General features: G+C 41.4%; 3 protein-coding genes across 23 annotated transcripts in view; 1 reads left to right on the top strand and 2 right to left on the bottom strand.

The window, feature by feature from the left end:
• Window positions 1–2,605: 2,605 nt before the first annotated feature.
• Window positions 2,606–8,678, top strand: il15 (interleukin 15). Its single transcript, NM_001124395.1, is given in 6 exon segments — window positions 2,606–2,867; window positions 3,836–3,930; window positions 7,226–7,343; window positions 7,495–7,542; window positions 7,811–7,963; window positions 8,171–8,678. Coding segments are annotated over 6 exon segments (582 nt in total). The 5' UTR covers window positions 2,606–2,807; the 3' UTR covers window positions 8,279–8,678.
• A 252-nt stretch (window positions 8,679–8,930) lies between these two features.
• LOC110498448 (B-cell lymphoma/leukemia 10) lies at window positions 8,931–9,793 on the bottom strand. Its single transcript, XM_036954275.2, is given in 4 exon segments — window positions 8,931–9,094; window positions 9,096–9,132; window positions 9,135–9,189; window positions 9,191–9,793. Coding segments are annotated over 4 exon segments (726 nt in total). The 3' UTR covers window positions 8,931–9,063.
• LOC110498640 (type II inositol 3,4-bisphosphate 4-phosphatase) overlaps window positions 8,931–20,565 on the bottom strand; it is a 284,799-nt gene continuing 273,164 nt past the window's right edge. For 12 of the 21 annotated variants that reach the window (XR_016488810.1, XR_016488813.1, XR_016488812.1 and 9 more), the window contains one exon: window positions 8,931–11,333. Coding sequence is in view for 16 of the 21 variants with exons in the window: in XM_036954244.2 (XP_036810139.2) it covers window positions 11,201–11,333 (133 nt within the window). In the remaining 5 variants the exon portion in view is untranslated. Of the gene's footprint in view, window positions 11,334–14,277; window positions 14,487–20,565 lie in introns of those variants that run through there. The other 9 variants (XR_005037659.2, XM_036954243.2, XM_036954249.2 and 6 more) reach the window with 1 other exon arrangement.

Raw genomic sequence — 20,565 nt, forward strand, 5'->3', positions numbered from 1 at the left:
TCTAATAACATGCACTGTCAACTGTGGGACCTTATAGATCCACAGATGATGCAATCTCTATTGCACTCCACACTGCCCTTTCACACATGGACAAAAGGAACACCTATGTAAGAATGCTATTCATTGACTACAGCTCAGCGTCCAACACCATAGTGCCCTCAAAGCTCATCACTAACCTAAGGACCCGGGGACTAAACACCTCCCTCTGCAACTGGATCCTGGACTTCCTGACGGGCCGCCCCCAGGTGGTAAGGGTAGGTAACAACACATCCACCACGCTGATCCTCAACACGGGGGCCCCTCAGGTGTGAGTGCTCAGTCCCCTCCTGTACTCTGTTTAATCATGACTGAACGACTCCAACACCATCAAGTTTGCCGATAACACAACAGTGGTAGACCTGATCACCGACAACGATGAGACAGCCTATAGGGAGGGGGTCAGAGACCTGACTGTGTGCTGCAAGGACAACAACCCCTCCCTCAACGTCATCAAGACAAAGGAGTTGATTGTGGACTACAGGAAAAGGAGGACCGAGCACGCCCCCATTATCATCGACGGGGCTGTAGTGGAGCAGGTTGAGAGCTTCAAGTTCCTTGGCGTCCACATCACCAACAAACTAACATAGTCCAAGCATACCAAGACAGTTGTGAAGCGGGCACAACAAAACCTATTCCCCTCAGGAGACTGAAAAGATTTGGCATGGGTCCTCAGATCCTCAAAAGGTTTTACAGCACCATCAAGAGCATCCTGACGGGTCGCATCACTGCCTGGTATGGCAACTGCTTGGCCTCCAAGGGCTTGTAAGTAAGCATTCACTGTATTCAGCGCATGTGACAAATACAATTTGATTTATATAGACAGCTGTGTGCCTTTCCAAATAATTTCCAATCAATTGAATTTACCACAGGTGGACTCCAATCATGTTGTAGAAAATCTCAAGGATGATCAATGGAAACAGGATGCACCTGAGCTCAATTTTGAGTCTCATTGCAAAGGGTCTGAATACTTATGTAAATAAGGTATTTTTTTTTTTGTAACTTTTAATCCCACACTGTGATGTCACAGATTTTTTTTTTAGGAATTTATCTTTTTAACCACAGATCATAGAAATGCTGCATTTTCACATACTGTATGCAGACACCGTTTTGATGCTAGATATATAGGCCCTAGCCTTAATGAATATGATTTTGAAAAGTGGCATAGTTGCGCTTTAAGACTAGGTTTCAGGAAATGGCAGTTTATTTATTTTAAGCAAAACTTCATGAGGGGGAAATTGACTGACCCACTCCAGACCTCCCCTACCCAACATTAGACCTACAGAATCTCCACCTTGTCAGACAATACTAGGAAGAACCCTGGAGTGTATTCATTCTGCCGATCTGTTGCAAAATGTTTATTAAACAGACTTACCTGGAGTTTTCCAATAGAAACTCACGATTTAGTTGCAAAACAGAACATTTTGCGACTGGATTAATGATTACACCCCAGATTTTACATTTAAACATACAGTATGTTCGCTGCTGAAGAGCAGACAATTACCAACAGTTTATAGCCTACCATTCATATTGAGCCAGTCTTCTGCCAACAGCATTATTAGGCTTAAGGTGCATTTGCCTGTGATTTGAGCAGTGTGGGGCCAGGGTGCCGCCACTGCGATGAAGTGGTACACTAAAACATTAGGCTCATTCAAGGTTGACAGGTCTGGAATCTGTAAACTGTGTGGAAGCTGTAGCTGCCCTATCACTGCTAAGTCAATAGGATCTAAAACCTCAATAAACGTTATGCTCTTTCTGTAGGCCTATGTTAATTGTAGATTCATTTTTGTATACAAGTCTACTCTAGTGGCACTTCAATGATAGTTTGAGTAGTGATTTGTCAGTGTAATGTAGTATCAGATGTAGGCTACTTGGTTATGGGCAGTCATACATATTGAATGATAAGTAAGTCTAAAATTCATGACAGGCGATCAACCACTCCCATCTACCTCCAGTCAATGATCAAACCCTACTCTAGTGATCATCAACTAGATTCATCCGCTGGACGATTTTTTTCTTGAGCGGATGGTCGGGGGTCCGGAACATAATACAAATAATTTGTAGAAGGCAAATTGACAGCATGATATTAAACAGATATTGTTTGACTAAACATAATTTAAAACCTTGTTACGTTTGTATACGATCAAATGTTTCTCTCTCTTATGCGTGGGAATACTTGGGAAATATGTTATTCGCATTGTGCAGCCATCCATCACCCATTATAGGCATCATCAAACACGGGTGTGGTATATGAGTGGGTACTAAATGTTTACTCTCCTTGAGCCGGGTTTTAGAATAGGTTCTGGTGGACTAAAACACTATATTAATGGAGACATTCTTTGTGTAATCTCCGGGAATTTCATATAGCCTTTCTTTCGACGTTATTTCACTGCAAAGTATAATTGGATTACAATGAAACATTTACAGTATTAGAGGTAATTTTAATTAAATAGTAATTCATAGACGTTGGGGATTGACATCAAACACCGGCTTCCATGCGAGTATGACGATTGTGTGAGGGTGGGTGCAACATTTAGGTTACAGCTAAACCAGCGCCGGTGAGCGCGCCATTGCGCACATCATGTGTTCAGGGCGAGGGCATAGAGTGTATGTCCTCGTGCAATACATGAGCCAAACGTTTCTTTTATCCGTATACTTGCCATAATAACGCATGGTTGGAATTTACGACACATGAAACGGATAACTCGGATAATGTTAAAATGTGATCTTGGATTTTGCCCTAACTGCTCGGGGGGCAGCGAACAACGCTGATGACAGGTTTTTTGACAGTGCTCCTTTTTTGCATTCGTTTATTGGAGCGCAGGACAAAGGTATTCAATTTACAAATATACAATTGTCTACCATTAGCCTACATTGTATAGGTTATGTTCGGGTACAATATTGGATATTTGACAGACTACAAGTTTATCACTAAAAAGTAAAGGTTCTAGGGAGTTTCTGCGACAGTCTGACTTCTAAACTTGTTTTATTGTATGCCCAATGCATATGCCTGGTGATTAAATGTATTTAGTCTGAACCACGGCTTCTTTTTACATTGCCTTCTGTCATGTTATTCAGCCACACAGTGAAATTGTCGGATCGAAGTGCTTCTTTAAGAAACAAAGTCCATGCGTGGCACACTGCCACTATATTTATAACCGACATATGACTTTGTCAATCACAGGAGTTTGGAAATAGATTGTTGACTTGTGATGACTCATCCGGCCTAGTGACATTGACGTTAAAAAGAGATTGAAAACACGTTTTTTTTCAATAGCTTGTCCTCACGGGACACGTGGCACAATTGACTTATGCGTCAATTAACTGTAAATTACATTTAAACCACTTGGTGCTGAAGTAACGCGTCTGTAGATCAGACAACTAGTAGGCTATTTTGCCTTGATCTGGAGAGTATCTGACTCTTAAAGTTACAATAACCATTGTGGCTTTAGAAGCTATCCCTAAGGAGTAAACATTGTTACCTATTTCAGAAATTCAAGAAGAAAGCTCGCTCTGTGTTAACGTTCAGATCTATCAGCTAAAAACGGGTTTATTAAGAATATTTAGTGATAAATGGCTGAACGGTATGTTCTTCTGTTATTTTCCAATGAATGTATAAAAAGTTACTTTCTCCCAGAAGCTGTCAATAGTTAAAATACTTTCACTTTCACATAGTTTTGGCTGTGATTCAGCTTGTGGAAAACATCTAGCTCTGGGCGTTGACCAGCGCTAGAAAAAAACCTTCCTGTTTGAACTACAAGGCATTCCAGTGTCTTCTTTTTTTGTGATTTGTTTCTAGAAAAGTGTGCGATGGATCTGTCTCTTCTGGGGTTTCCATTACTATCCACACCAGCGTCTGAACATTGAGCTCTGGAATTGCTTCATAATATTGAGGTATAGCACCGTATGAAACACACACAGCAGCATTGCTTCCTGCAGTTTGATTACATTTCTGATGTACGTGTTTTTACAGAGCGCTTGAAATGTAGCATTAACCTTGCATGGGCAGGAGTGTAGCTGTTATTGTATGACACCAAGCCGTGAGGTTTATCTATACACTTTCACTTTCACGAGTCAAGTGCATTGCTAAGATTACGATTCATTTATTAAAACAGCAGGGCAATGACATCATTCATCTTACTGCTTTGAGGGTAAATCTAATAATGTTGTTATGTCGTCATTACATCACTATTGCACACTGGGAAATCTCTGTATTGTTATGGTGCCCAGAGTGGGTTTGACACTTGATTCCATGCCATTAGAATATATATTTAGGAATTTGAATGCTTTAAACATACATGTCGGGGTGCACCACTCCTGTCCTCAAGGGCCACAGTTTGGTATTCCTTCAGTCATCCAATGACATACAGTAGCAGGCAAAAGTTTGGACACACCTACCCATTCAATTGTTTTTCATAATTTGAACTATTTTTTACATTGTAGAATAATACTGAAGACATAAAAACTATGAAATAACACATATGGAATAATGTACTAACCCAAAAAGTGTTAAACAAATCAATATGTATTTTAGATTCTTCAAAGTAGCCACCATTTGCCTAGCTTTGCAGACTTGGTTTTCAAATCAAATTTTATTTGTCACATACACATGGTTAACAGATGTTAATGCGAGTGTAGCGAAATGCTTGTGCTTCTAGTTCCGACAATGCAGTAATAACCAACGAGTAATCTAACCTAACAATTTCACAACTACCTTATACACACAAGTGTAAAGGAATGAAGAACATGTACATTAAGATATATGAATGAGTGATGGTACAGAATGGCATAGGCAACATGCAGTAGATGGTATCGAGTACAGTATATACATATGAGATGAGTAATGTAGGGTATGTAGACATTATATTAAGTGCCATTGTTTAAAGTGGCTAGTGATAATTTTTTACATCAATTTTTCCATTATTAAAGTGGCTGGATTTGAGTCAGTATGTTGGCAGCAGCCACTCAATGTTAGTGGTGGCTGTTCAACAGTCTGATGGCATTGATGGAAGCTGTTTTTCAGTCTCTCGGTCCCTGCTTGCACCTGTACTGACCTCGCCTTCTGGATGATAGCGGGGTGAACAGGCAGTGGCTCGGGTGGTTGTTGTCCTTTATGGCCTTCCTGTGACATCGGGTGGTGTAGGTGTCCCGGTGATGCGTTGTGCAGACCTCACTACCCTTTGGAGAGCCTTACGGTTGTGGGCGGAGCAGTTGCCGTACCAGGCGGTGATACAGCCCGGCAGGATGCTCTTGATTGTGCATCTGTAAAGGTTTGTGAGTGCTTTTGGTGACAAGCCGAATTCTCTCAACCAGCTTCACCTGGAATGCTTTTTCAACAGTCTTTAAGGAGTTCCCACATATCCTGAGAATCCCTTCACTCTGCGGTCCAACTCATCCCAAACCATCTCAATTTGTTTAAGGTCAGGTGATTGTGGAGGCCAGGTCATCTGATGCAGCACTCATCACTCTCCTTATTGGTCAAATGGCCCTGACACAGCCTGGAGGTGTGTTTTGGGTCATTGTCCTGTTGAAAAACAAATGATTTCTGCATAATGCTGTGGTTGCCATGCTGGCTAAGTGTGCCTTGAATTCTAAATAAATCAGACAGTGTCACCAGCAAAGCGCCATCACACTGCCTCCTCCATTATTCTCAGCGGGAACCACACATTCGGAGATCTTCCGTTCACCTACTTTGCGTCTCACAAAGACACAGCGGTTGGAACCAAAAATCTGACATTTTGGTTCCATTGGTGTCCTTTAGATTTGGGGCGGTAGGTAGTCTAGTGGTTAGAGCGTTGGGCCAGTAACCGAAAGGTTATTGGATTGAATCCCTGAGCTGACAAGGTAAAAATGTCATTCTGCCCCTGAATAAGGCAGTTAACCCACTGTTCCACTGTAGGCTGTCATTGTAAATAAGAATTTATTCTTAACTGACTTGCCTAGTTAAATAAAAAAAATAGTGGTTTCTTTGTAGCAATTTGACCATAAAGGCCTGAATCACGCAGTCTCCTCTGAACAGTTGATGTTGAGATGTGTCTGTTACTTGAACTCTGTGAAGCATTTCACTGCAAATTGAGGTGCAGTTAACTCTAATGAACTTATCTTTTGCAGCAGCGGTAACTCTGGGTCCTCCTTTCCTGTGGCGGTCCTCGTGAGAGTCAGTTTCATGTTGGCGCTTGATGGTTTTAGCGACTTCACTTGAAGAAACTTTCAAAGTTCTTGACATTTTCCAGATTGACTGACCTTCATGTCTTAAGAGAAACGACAGTCCATCATTACCTTTTCTTATTTGAGCAGTTTTTGCCATAATATGGACCAGATCTTTTACCAAATAGGTCTATCTTCTGTATACCACCCCTACCTTGTCACTACACAACTGATTGGCTCAAACGCATTAAGAAGGAAAGAAATTCCGCAAATGAACTTTTAACAAGGAACAGCTGTTAATTGAAATGCATTCCAGGTGACTACCTCATGAAGCTGGATGATAGAATGCCAAGAGTTGATAGAATGCCAAAGCTGTCATCAAGGCAAAGGGTAGCTACTTTGAAGAATCTCAAATGTAACATATTTTGATTTGTTTAACACCTTTTTGGTCACTACATGATTCCATATGTGTTATTTCATAGTTTGTCGTCACTATTATTCTACAATGTAGAAAATAGTAAAAACAAAGAAATCCTTGAATGAGTAGGTGTGTCCAAACTTTTGACTGGTACTGTGCATTAATCAATTAGGGACCAGGGAGAAACAAGAACCAGCAAGTGGAACTTGAGGGGCTGATTTGTGCACCCCTAATAAAAATATGAATACATACATGCCTTTTTGACATTTTTGTTGTATTTATTTTACCTTTATTTTACTAAGTAAGTCAGTTTTAAGAACAACAAATTCTGATTTACAATGACGGCCTTCCCCGGCCAAACCCTAACACGGACAACGCTGGGCCAATTGTGCGCCACCCAATTGTGCGCCACCACTCCCAATCACGGCCAGTTGTGATACAGCCTGGATTATTTCAGACTCCTGATTGGCAATTTCAACACATTGTTTTTTTAACCATATGACTTATAAATACCTTAGAGATTACCACAATCATAACAAAATAAACTAAGGACATATTAGTTCATTGTGTTGTGTGTTACGTTGTGTATCATCCCTGTATTCATCCGTACCTCTTCTATTAAAGCTGCCTGAGTGCCACCGCACATTTGCCCATTGCTGGTGCTGCTGAAACACACGGGATGACAATAGATGACGTTAAAGAGCTTCAGTCGGAGTTGAAAAACTTGAAAAGTACCATAGAAGTAAGACTACAGCTAATGAATATCCTGTAGTCCTGGTATGGCGCATTTGGTGTGAAATTAGGGTAAAGGGGGAATTTTCAAAGGACTAGTAACGTGTGACATTGACGGATAAGAAAACATTATTCATACAACTGCTTTTCTTTCTTGTCAGAAATCAGATGCCTGTTTGTATGCTCCTACCAACGATGACATCTACAATGTAAGTTCTTGTAGCAATATGCAATAAATATAATTTTTTTTTTTTTTTTTTTTTTTTTGGTCCTTTGAAAATGCGGTGTGGGGCGTCATGGAAAAAAAGGGTCCAGTGTGTTAGAAATGCCAGGGCCGATTTCTGGTCCCAGTCCGCCCCTGTTTGTAATGCCATGATTAGAACACACCTCTTTTGCTTACTTTTATAGATTTCCAGATCAATGTTTTATAGTCTGTGTATATACTGTAACACAGCCTGTGGTTCTGTTCTTCCCCAGGACCACTGCATCTTTAAGTTCATGCACTGTTATTTATTGGAGTTGGAGGTTGTCCTGTTTGAGGACATGTCGGTCACAGATAACTACCATGACGAAATAAAAACATCCATCTACCATCGGAAAAAACATTTGGAAGAACATGAACGCCAATATGTAAGTCAACCTTTAAATAAGTTCTGAAGTTTATCCCAAATATGTGTTGTGAAAAGTCCTGACGCTCCATACTTCCAATTGTTCAACAACAATACATTTTTGATTGGCATTCATTTGATTAGCAGCAACAGTATTTTGAATTACAATGTCACTCTGAATATTGTTTTCATCTAAATGTATTGCTTCTCCTTTTTTCTGCATTTACAGAACAGTTCTAGATGCTCACCGTGTGAGGCACAGAGAGTTGCCAACTCCACAATATTCCTCTACAACCTGGAGCGCCTTTTGGAGAGAATAGGGCAAACTGTCAGTTGAATATATTGTAAATATGTGTTTAAATTGTTTTTCATAAATAACGTAGCAAACAATGTCATGTGTGTGTTATTCTACCTTTGGTCATGATAGTATGTGAAGAAATTAGCAGAGTGACAGCTAGTGCTCGTGTCCAAATGTATATTACCTCTCAGTTCAAGTGTAATTGTAACTAGCCGTTTATATTTTTGTATATAATCAAATATAACTTTTACATCTGTACTTTTGTCATATTTATTGAAATGCCTATTTGGAGCTTTACATGTTTTTGTTTCATCATCCATGTCATATGCACACTAACTGTCACTAACTGTCACTAATTGTCACTAACTAGTTTCCCTTGAGTTCTTGTCAGTATGTCAAAATTGCACATCCTGAATTAAAATAAAATCCCAGAAAACATAAACATGTTGATTTGATCATTTCCTAGAATATGGATGCCTGGCAGAAGTTCAAATAGGGACATGAAGTGGGACTGTGCCTCAGAGAAACAGGAAGCTCTGCCGTGCGCCATTTCCTTATACTGTGGCAGATGAAGATATGAAACTAAAGCTCTCCAGTACAACTTTCTGGCACGCATCCATTTTGTAATAGTTCTGTTTTTTTTCATGATGGAGAAGTACAGGATTTTATTTTGCATTTCAATAACAGAACGTTTTCAGTAAAACATTTTATTGCTAGAACAAACGTGTTAGAACCCACGTCTTGTGGCTTCACTGTACGCTTTTATGATATGGAAAATAAAACATTCGATAACGATGACATGTACAGTTATGACACAATAAAACCTAACCCTTTACTGTCCCCATATAATCCAACCTGTGTTTGAATCCAGACATTCTGTATTACTCCATCACCGAGGGGGGGGTTGAAAAGGAACGGATGGTGTGAAACTGGTCACTGCTCTCAGACTCTTAAGGTCCCGGGCTCGTTGTCCTCAAGGGGCACTGAAGGGGCGCCCTGCTCTCCTGGTTTTGGCAGACTGTGTAGAGAAGAAACACTAACTCCTTCAGGAAGGGCACTCCAGGAAAAGGATGCTTCATTTTGACCCCACTTGTCTTCGGAGTTGGACAGAGAGGTTTGGATGGACTGTGCTTCACTACTGCCACTCTGCAACGACACAAAGGGAGTTCTCTCTTTGCATATACAGACCGGTGAAGAACTACCTGCTGCTGACAAGATGGCCGCCTCTCTCCTCTCCATCTTCACCACCTCAACTTCGTTGGTGATCTTCCCGATGACAAAGTCCTTTGTCCTCACTCGGCATATGGACTCCACGAGGTAGTCGAGGCCCCTGGGGTTCTCGGCTAAGTAGTCCAGCATCCTACCGGTCTTCTTGCTGTTCCCCACCCTGCAGCAGATGTCCTCGGCGTCGTCCCGCGTAAGGACCCTCCTGGACCGGAGGTAGTCCAGGTGGCGGTCTGCCACTAGCTTCTCACAGAGGTACGGACGCAGACGCTCCAACGCTTCCTTCTTGACCTCCGCCATGTCTTCGTCAGTGATACACCAGGAGTCCATTTTCCAGCCAATTACCCGTGAGTTCTTTAGTTTTCTGAAGCTGCTGCTCTGGCTCTGGAATGCCCACTGTAGCCCAGTGTTGGAATTTCAGATAAGGGTTTGTAATATTAGCAACTGACTGAGATAATGTAACAAACCCCTTTCTAACCCTGGAGAGTCATTGAACTGGTTGGAAGCCAATATTGTGAAAAGGGGAACTACCTCAGTAGATCAGTTCCCTATTAAGAAACAATGAGGCGAGAATGTGTGTGCGCACGTGCGCGTGTTCTTATTTGGACATTCCTGCCTCAGAGAGATCAACATCCATTGCCCTAATAAGATACAGACATTATGAAAAGATGAACACAGATATTAACATCCATCCCAAGCAATTTAATCAGATGTATTTAAATTAAATAAACAGGAATGCAACACATTGCAAAGCGCAAACAAAGATATTTAACATACAGGAAGAGCCTTGGATGCTTTTGAATCCAAGACAGTGACCTTGAATAAAGCATAAAAACAGATTAAAAAAGGATATAAAATAAATATTATGATACAAAGGGGTTATGGTTTGGTTTTCAATTGACTGATTGTGGAGGGAAAATAAAGGAAAACAATATTTTTAAACAAAAGTAAAGTTATATACAGCATGTGATAGATATGGCAGTATTTCAACAAATTTTGTGAGACACATTACGATTGAGTGTATTCTAGTACAAAAAAATATGAGGTGGTCTTAAAAGCAACCATGATTGAGAATGAGAGGAGAACATATTCATGGAATTAAATCATATTTACAGTAAGCTCTCTCAGGCTCCTTAAGGGACAGACAGCCTTCTACAAAAGAGACCTGAGGGAACATGAACAACAAGCTAAACGTGAAAGTCTGTTCAGCTTTTTCGCGAACTTATAGAACCTTTTCAAGGCTTCCTTCAAGCCATGTCTGACGCAAATTAGTTACTGTGTTTACATGTGCCAATGTGACTAACCTTAAAGGCATTTCATAAACAGAGCATGAGAAAGTAGGCTCAATTGGCAAGCAACACGCTTCGCAGATATTACAAACGATGACTCAGCGAAGAAGAAAATGACAAAGGAACGCCTGAACAAGAAATACGGACAAACTTAACTCAGACAAAACAGTGTGTCCCGGCAACGTTGCGTAACATGGCCAATATCAGAAACACCTACAACCTTTCATTTATTTTTTACATCTGGACCAGCAGCACATGGCTAAAGACTATTTCTATTGCTACTATATTTACTGCTTGGATTAGATTACGTCGGGAATCATATGGTTTGTTTTTTACACCGGCTGTGTCCTGTTTCCCTACACTTCTCCCAAAGTGTGCACATGCACACTCCCTGTGGAGGGTGGAGAATCAGGACGTAGCCATCTTAGTTGCTACATATAGGTTGGGTTCAGGAGTCAACCTTCCCATAGGTCCCCTCCGGCGGCCGGTAGATCTTGGGGAATGCCATCAGCTGCAGCATGTTGAAGGCATACTTCCGGCATTTAATATTCTTTTGCACATTCTCAATCCGACATCCCTCCCTGGTTTGGTGGTGTGGCCATGATGACAAAAAGGAGGGAAGAAGAATGAAATGAAATGATGAATAATTTTCTCAAAAAGGGGGTCTGTGTTTTGATTATGGAAAACAACAACCAACAACTGAGTAACAGACGGACAGATGGGAAGCAGATAACAGACGGACAACAGTTAAGTATTACCCGTAGGACAGCTAAGGTAAGGGATTGTAAGTTATTCATAATAAGGGATACATCGAGAAAATCAGACCTCTCTGAAATGAAAATGGATGACCCTAATTTAGTCCAAATATATTTTCACTTGACCCTCCCTGAACGCTTGAAAAAAGTGATCCTCCCTCTATCCAAAATAATAATTCAACGTAGTATAGCAGAGAACATGCCTACCTTTCCCCCCCACTCCTAGGACAGACCAGAGCCTTAGATATACAGATTGACAAACCGTTTTTTCACCTCGAGAGTGTTACATGGCAACATTGGGATTTTGATTGCGAGCTGGAAGGTCGTGGGTTCGCAGACCACCATGGACAAGCTTACTCTCCTTATGGCCTCTCAATGGCCATGGAGCTCTTGGTGCAACATGATGCCCGTGCAAATTAGTATTTAAAACTGGGTTTGTCAAACTACGTCTAGGGAGGGACAAACAACCAAAGTCCCAGCAATTCTGCAGCCTAGGCAAGATCAAAATGTGCCCCCTTTTGCCGCAGAGGATATGTTACCATAAATTCTCATGTGGTCCATTACACGACTATCTAACATTATTTGCCTATATCAGCCCATACTATCTATATATACAGTATATATATATATATATATATATATATATATATTAGTTTGAAACACTGTCTTGCAGTACTTGATTTTAGAAACTATGATGTTTGGTGTTAGAGCTCAGTGTAGCCAGCTGGAGAAAGCGATTCCCAGGTCAAGATAAATTAAATGATGCCTATCTATATTTATTTCCAGTCAATGTAAATAGACAAATGTTTTAATGCATCCGGACCATAAATTCAGAACGGTCCATAGCCATGTTTGCTCAGTCAGTAGCGCACATCCCATACCTGGCAGCATGTCCAAGTGAATAATTTTCCAATTCTGTCAACTCGTTTGGATTTTATTAGTGGATACTTATCTTGGATCTCCCTTCCTCCCTCCCTCTAATCTGTAAACATCCCATTCCTGGCAAGTTAAGACTGAGAAATGTTTGTGCACTGTGCCTACACTGTCAGCTGAAATCACTCCTACACTCTGGGACTATTCCTTGGGATCGCTCCTACATTCTGGGATCACTCCTACAGTTGCTGTTTTAGAGACAGAATAACAGTAGCAGTCTATACACACTAACAGCAGTCTAACAGTCTATACACACTAACAGCAGTTTAACCATCTAAACACACTAACAGCAGTCTAACAGTCTATACACACTAACAGCAGTCTAACAGTCTATACACACTAACAGCAGTCTAACAGTCTATACACACTAACAGCAGTCTAACCATCTAAACACACTAACAGCAGTCTAACAGTCTATACACACTAACAGCAGTCTAACAGTCTATACACACTAACAGCAGTCTAACCATCTAAACACACTAACAGCAGTCTAACAGTCTATACACACTAACAGCAGTCTAACAGTCTATACACACTAACAGCAGTTTAACCATCTAAACACACTAACAGCAGTCTAACAGTCTATACACACTAACAGCAGTCTAACCGCCTATACACACTAACAGCAGTCTAACCGTCTAAACACACTAACAGCAGTCTAACCATCTAAACACACTAACAGCAGTCTAACCGCCTATACACACTAACAGCAGTCTAACCGTCTAAACACACTAACAGCAGTCTAACCATCTAAACACACTAACAGCAGTCTAACCGCATAAACACACTAACAGCAGTCTAACCGCCTAAACACACTAACAGCAGTCTAACCGCCTAAACACACTAACAGCAGTCTAACAGTCTATACACACTAACAGCAGTCTAACAGTCTATACACACTAACAGCAGTCTAATCGCCTAAACACACTAACAGCAGTCTAACCGCATAAACACACTAACAGCAGCCTAACCGCCTAAACACACTGACAGCAGTCTAACCGCCTATACACACTAACAGCAGTCTAACGGAGGAAGAGAAAACTGCTTTTGAAGTGTCCTGGAGCATATCACTACTGATTTATACGGCTCTATTTTTCCCCTGATCATCAGAATCCTACTATGCTCTACTTTAGAGTAGAGGGGGAGATAGTTGGAGTGGGGAAGAAGAGTGAGGGGGTTCCACTTCCACTATTCCAGAGGACATAGGAATCGTTGAAGAGATGTAGTACATTACTAAAATGTAGAATCTTAGTAAATAAATCACAGTCTCTATGAAGAGGAGGGTCCCTCAACTGACAGGGGTCAACTGGAGGTTATGATAAGAACGTGCCCTCAAGCTGCTTGGAGTTTATACTGGAGTGTGTAACAGTGTGATCGGCTTCAGTTACGCTGTTAGCACTTTGGTATCTGTGCCAGAGCAGCCAACCAGAACGCAATGCTAGCTCTCAGAACGTTAGTTCTCGGTCATTGACATGAAGAGATAACTGTTTATCGCCAGTCCTTCTGATAGTATTATATGGCCAATGCTTTTGGTACGGGAGAAAAAAGACTCCAAGGTTCAACAGAATGGTATCTGTGAAAATAGAGAAAGCTAATATGTCTTAGCGGAGAGAATTTATTGTCTTAATCCCTTACATTCTAAATCGATTCCATCCTATCCTCAAGCCTGCTAGTCGGATTAACAGTCAAAAGCTTGTGTTTGATTGTACAAATTAAATCATGTATCCACCCAATTACCCTTTCAAAGCAAAATCAATGAAATCACACACATTCCATACTCCCTCCCTCCCAAAAAACAAGCTGCACAGACAAAAATCACCACCTGACGCACACAAGGTTAGTACATGGCATCGTCAGCAACTTTATTGATATTTTGCAAGCAGAAAAACAAGACTTAAAATTAACCACACGACCAGCAGGTGTGAGCTGACAAGCAGTAGGGCGATGGGGTAGAAGTGTCGCGAGGCCGGCTTGTTCTCCGCTACAGAGCACGCCGCCTCGGGGTCCGAATCCCACTGACACACTACTTCTCCCTGGGTGAGCCGACTGCAAGGCGAGGGGGCGAGGGGCGAGGTGGAGGAGGTGAGACAGAGAATAGACAGAAAGAACCGGTGGGTTAGTAAAGGAGAGACCCCTGACATGGGCCAAAGACAACCAGCAAGCACAGACGCATGAATGGATGAATGGGTAAATGGAAAGATGAATGGATGAATGGGTAAATGGAAAGATGAATGGATGAATGGGCAAATGGAAAGATTAATGGATGAATGGGTAAATGGAAAGATGAATGGATGAATGGGCAAATGGAAAGATGAATGGATGAATGGGTAAATGGAAAGATGAATGGATGAATGGGCAAATGGAAAGATGAATGGGTAAATGGAAAGATGAATGGATGAATGGGTAAATGGAAAGATGAATGGGTAAATGGAAAGATGAATGGATGAATGGGTAAATGGAAAGATGAATGGATGAATGGGCAAATGGAAAGATGAATGGATGAATGGATGAATGGATGAATGGGTAAATGGAAAGATGAATGGATGAATGGGTAAATGGAAAGATGAATGGATGAATGGGCAAATGGAAAGATGAATGGTTAAATGGAAAGATGAATGGATGAATCGGTAAATGGAAAGATGAATGGACGAATGGGCAAATGGAAAGATGAATGGAAGAGTGTAAGTCCCACATGAATAGAGGAGTTGAAGTATGAAGGGGGCGAGTAGAGGCAGGCACGATCATTTATCTGGATCTCTCCTCTTTCAATTATTTACTTGAAAATTATTTGGACAAAGCTTTGGATGTGTTCTGTTGCACCTGTTGATTTCATGTAGCCAACAGAAAGGGACATTTAAAGATCTCAACCCAAAACTTAAGGAAATGTGATAAGCCTTACCCCCACATATCCAGAACAAGCCATGTTGAAACCAGACCATTGTGGAGTTAGAATGTACACTTGGGTTTAGACTATGTCAATACTTAAACAAGACATAGATGTTGGATAAAATAAGGGAACAGTGTCAGTAAATGTATTGACAGAGAGATAGTTGAGCTTCATGAACATTTTATATTTATTTAACTAGGCAAGTCAGTTAAGAACAAATTCTTATTTACAATGATGGTCTAGGAACAGTGGGTTAACTGCCTTCTTCAGGGGCAGAACGACAGATTTTTACCTTGTCAGCTCGGGGAGTTGATCTAGTGTTATTTATCACTTACAGTACTTATTGTACTTTATGTTAAAGTTAACTGTCCAGTGTTTCCAGATTTATATGAACTATGACCTACACTGAGTGTACAATACATTAGGAACACCTGCTTTTTCCATGACAGACTGACCACTTGTTAAATCTACTTCAATCAGTGTAGAATGTAGATGAAGGGGAGGAGACAGGTTTAAGAAGGATTTTTAAGCCTTGAGACATGGATTGTGTATGTGTGCCATTCAGAGGGTGAACGGGCAAGACAAAAGATTTAAGTGCCTTTGAACTGGGTATCTTCTGAGCTGTATCATTTTTGTTACATTTCACACGGTGTATGTTGTTGCACACAGTGGCTGTGATAGCATTTCTGCAGGCAAAAGACTGGCAATTTGACTTCCCCAGATATTTGATCCACACTTTTTAACTCATGGGAATATCAACAACTAGCCACATTCAACTGACCATTTACATTATGTGGTGCACAGTAGACAGGCTATTCTGACAAAACGATGTTGAAAGAATGATCCATCATACTTACAGCTGCTCAGTACTTAAATGTATTTACTGAAGATTGAAAGTTACCGGTCCAATTTAGCATAGACGGGTCAAGCCTACAGCTATCTTCCAGTGTCACTCTTTCTGAACCATCTTGACACTGGAACACATGGGAAAGCATATCCATTCTCAAGCTCTGATTAATCACTCTTTGTTTGAGGTTGAATTTCATTCAATCCATTCGAGGACAAAGTGCTGAAATTCTACAGTTGGTGCACAGATGAAACAAAGATTCCTTAGAATGCAACGCTGCTGGTTTTTCCAAGCTCAACAGTTTCCCATGTGTAACATGAATGGTCCACCACCCAAAGGACATCCAGCCAACTTGACATAACTGTGGGAAGCATTGGGGTCAACATGGGCCAGCATCCCTGTTGGGCCAGCAACGCTTTTGACACCTTGTAGAGTCCATAGACCGACGAATTGAGACTGTTCTGAGGACAAAAGGGGGTGCAACTCAATATTAGGAATGTGTTCCTAATGTTTTGTACTCTCACTGTACTTCTAAAAACATGGTAATGTTAAAAAGCAGCTTGTCTGTGTTGGAATGGTGTGGGTGTACCCCAACAACAGAATGGTGTGGGTGTACCCCAACAACAGAATGGTGTGGGTGTACCCCAACAACAGAATGGTGTGGGTGTACCCCCACAACAGAATGGTGTGGGTGTACCCCAACAACAGAATGGTGTGGGTGTACCCCAACAACAGAATGGTGTGGGTGTACCCCAACAACAGAATGGTGTGGGTGTACCCCCACAACAGAATGGTGTGGGTGTACCCCCACAACAGAATGGTGTGGGTGTACCCCAACAACAAAATGGTGTGGGTGTACCCCAACAACAGAATGGTGTGGGTGTACCCCCACAACAGAATGGTGTGGGTGTACCCCAACAACAGAATGGTGTGGGCGTATACTGGTCATTAAAAATATTCATGCACGTAGACGGCTAATTGGCCAGCTCATCCTCCACTAAACCACTGATTGGCCAGCTCATCCTCCTCATGAGGAAATAGCAAGCATTTTTTAAATGGTCTGTTTGAGAAGTTTGAGGTGGGGTTTTTAAGAGTGTTTTTTCCTCCTATTTATGCTTTCGCCACAAATACGAGTAAAGGGTGAGTCAACAACATTATTTGGGCATGAGTTAACAGATTATTTACTTTTAAAACATGTTTTTACTGGGTAGTTACTTTAAGCACTGTACTGTATGCCTACAGCAGTGGAAAATATGGCAATGAGTCAAGTTTATCACTGGGAAGAAATTCATGAACATGAATACTCCCAGTATGTCTGTGGTTAAGGCAACCAACTATACTGTATGGAGGGGTTGGTTGTTTAGCAACAAAACCGACGCATGCGCCACTATGGGGAAAAACAGACAGGGTTGCCTTAGACTGTTTAACAACATGCAAACTATATTTAGTCCAAACACCTCAAAACAAGACATGGTTTCAATAACAACTAGCCACACACGGTTTCCCCCATGGCAACGTTTTGTCATTGACGCTAGCTATCACAATCATAACAACACACACCTGCCGGCCACATCATCCGTTTCGTCAGCCAACCCGTCTATACATGAGTCACTACCAGGTGAGAGAAAGTAGTAAAACAAAGTTAACAAAGTTCTTCTCTGCTGTATGCCATGTTAGACCACAGCTGACCGTGATCGGGAGGCCCATAAGGCGGGGCACAATTGGCCCAGTGTCGTCTGGGTTTGGCCAGGGAAGGCCATCATTGTCAATAAGAATTTGTTCTTAACTGACTTGCCTAGTTAATAAATATATTTTTATTTTTTTAAACATGTTGATTGGTTTTGAGACTAGATTCTACATTTTTTACTCCCCCAATATCTTTCTTTCAAGATCCAGGTTCTTTAAAAACTTTCTTTGTAAACGGTTTACATGGTCTCGATTAAACTGTCAATCTAGAAGCCTGTCGTCAATACAAAGGGCTGGTTGCCACACAACGTGCAATTAATTCAGCTCTTATGTAAGGAAGCCAAATGTCCTGTTCCAAAAAGTTATATAGAATTATGGGAGAGTATTCTTTCGTTACGAACGATAAGACCACCACAATCTTTTTTTATTTAACTAGGCAAGTCAGTTAAGAACAAATTCTTATTTACAATGACGGCCGATCCCAGCCCAACCCGGACGACGCTGGGCCAATTGTGCTCGCAAAGCACAAAGATCGCAACGTTTTAAGGAGGAGAGAACTGATCTGACACAAAGCAAACAGTGCATAATGTTCAGAACTTGAAGTAAGGAACTAGCTTGTTTAGCTATGGGGCCAAAGTAAGACGGTACTTCAATACTATAATCATACCAAGATGGAACAAGTCCCATTCATAACTAATGGAGCTTCCACAGAGGCATCCTTCTTATGTCAACAAAAATGTTCTATGCGGAAGCAGCCCATGGATTTCATTAATTTACCACTTACACTGACCCTTGATGTGTGTTAGAGGCAACAGCTGTAGGGGTCATCAAACAATATCAAAATAGCTTTCTGTCTACTCCCTTCAACCCCAATTGTTGTTCTAAGCCACAGAGACTGTTAGGCAGTACACTGTCAGTTAGTAGAGGCCCCTAGGGGCCACATAACACCAGCAAATCAAATCAAATCAAGCTTTATTTATATAGCACATTTCAGACATGAATGCAATGCCCAGTGTTAAAACATAAATAAAAAACAATGAAAATAAAAAGGGAAATATTTACTACACAACAAAGTGTAGGCAATGTTTGTGCCCGTAGGCAATGTTGTTGCCGGTGATGCCTGGTGAGGACCTGCCTTACAAAGGGCCTACAAGTCCTCAGTCCAGCCTCTCTCAGCCTATTGCTCTCAGCCTGAGCACTGATGGAGGGATTGTGCGTTCCTGGTGTAACTCGGGCAGTTGTTGTTGCCATCCTGTGCATGTCCCGCAGGTGTGATGTTCGGATGTACCGATCCTGTGCAGGTGTTGTTACACGTGGTCTGCCACTGCGAGGACAATCAGCTGTCCATCCTGTCTCTCTGTAGCGCTGTCTTCGTCGTTTCACAGTACGGACATTGCAATTTATTGCCCAGGCCACTTCTGCAGTCCTCATGCCTCCTTGCAGCATGCCTAAGGCACGTTCACACAGATGAGCAGGGAACCTGGGCATCTTTATTTTGGTGTTTTTCAGAGTCTGTAGAAAGGCCTCTTTAGTGTCCTAAGTTTTCATAACTGCAACCTTAATTGCCTACCGTCTGTAAGCTGTCAGTGTCTTAACAACCGTTCCACAGGTGCATGTGAATTTATTGTTTATGGGTCATTGAAAAAGCATGGGAAACTGTGTTTAAACAATTTAAACAATGAAGATCTGTGAAGTTATTTGGATTTTTACGAATGATCTTTGAAAGACGGGGTCCTGCTGAGTTAAGTAACTCTGACGTTTTCGATTATTTGTAGTCACATAGTCTCTAATGATGATGACATTTTATAGCCGTAGGCTTGTTGTAGAGCCGGTTTATTCTTGGACCGCTCCAAAGCCACAACACTGTCTAACCATAACCGGTTCTACAAGCCTCATAACGACCCTCGATATAATCAAAGCACTCCTTTTTCTCCAAACATAAACCAGTTTTATCTAACAGGTTTTTAGAAATGACTTAGTTCTCTCAGACTCTGCTTTAGTGATCATCTGAGCTGTATCTTTGTTGCCCTTGTTATATTTGTCGTTCTGCCCCTGAGCAAGGCAGTTAACCCACTGTTCCCCGGGTGCTGAAGACGTGGATGTCGATTAAGGCAGCCCCCCGCACCTCTCTGATTCAGAGCAGTTGTGTTAATTGCGGAAGACACATTTCAGTTGAATACATTCAGTTAGACAACTGACTAGGTATCCCCCTTTCACGTGTGAACACACAGTGTATGCAGTTGCACACAGTCGGTATGATAGCATTTCTGTAAGCATTTCTGTAATTCCCCAGATATTTGATCCACACTTTTTTACTCATGGGAACATCACTAACTAGCCACATTCAACTGACCGTTTACATTATGTGGTGCACAGTATACAGGCTATTCTGACAAAACGATGTTGAAAGAATGATCCATCATACTTAATTATCTCTATTTCTTGAACTGCATTGCTGGTTAAGGACTTGTAAGTAAGCATTTCACGGTAAAGTCTACACCTGTTATATTCGGCGCATGTGACAAATCAAATTTGATTTGATATTTACAGCTGCTCAGTACTAAAACGTATTTACTGAAGATTGATAGTTACCGGTCCAACTTTGCATAGACGGGTCAAGCCTACAGCTATCTTCCAGTGTCACTCTTTCTGAACCATCTTGACACTGGAACACATGGGAAAGCATATCCATTCTCAAGCTCTGA

This window comes from Oncorhynchus mykiss, chromosome 19 (assembly GCF_057628025.1).
Source record: "Oncorhynchus mykiss isolate SJ-2025 chromosome 19, ASM5762802v1, whole genome shotgun sequence".
In the NCBI taxonomy this organism is placed as follows: domain Eukaryota; kingdom Metazoa; phylum Chordata; class Actinopteri; order Salmoniformes; family Salmonidae; genus Oncorhynchus; species Oncorhynchus mykiss.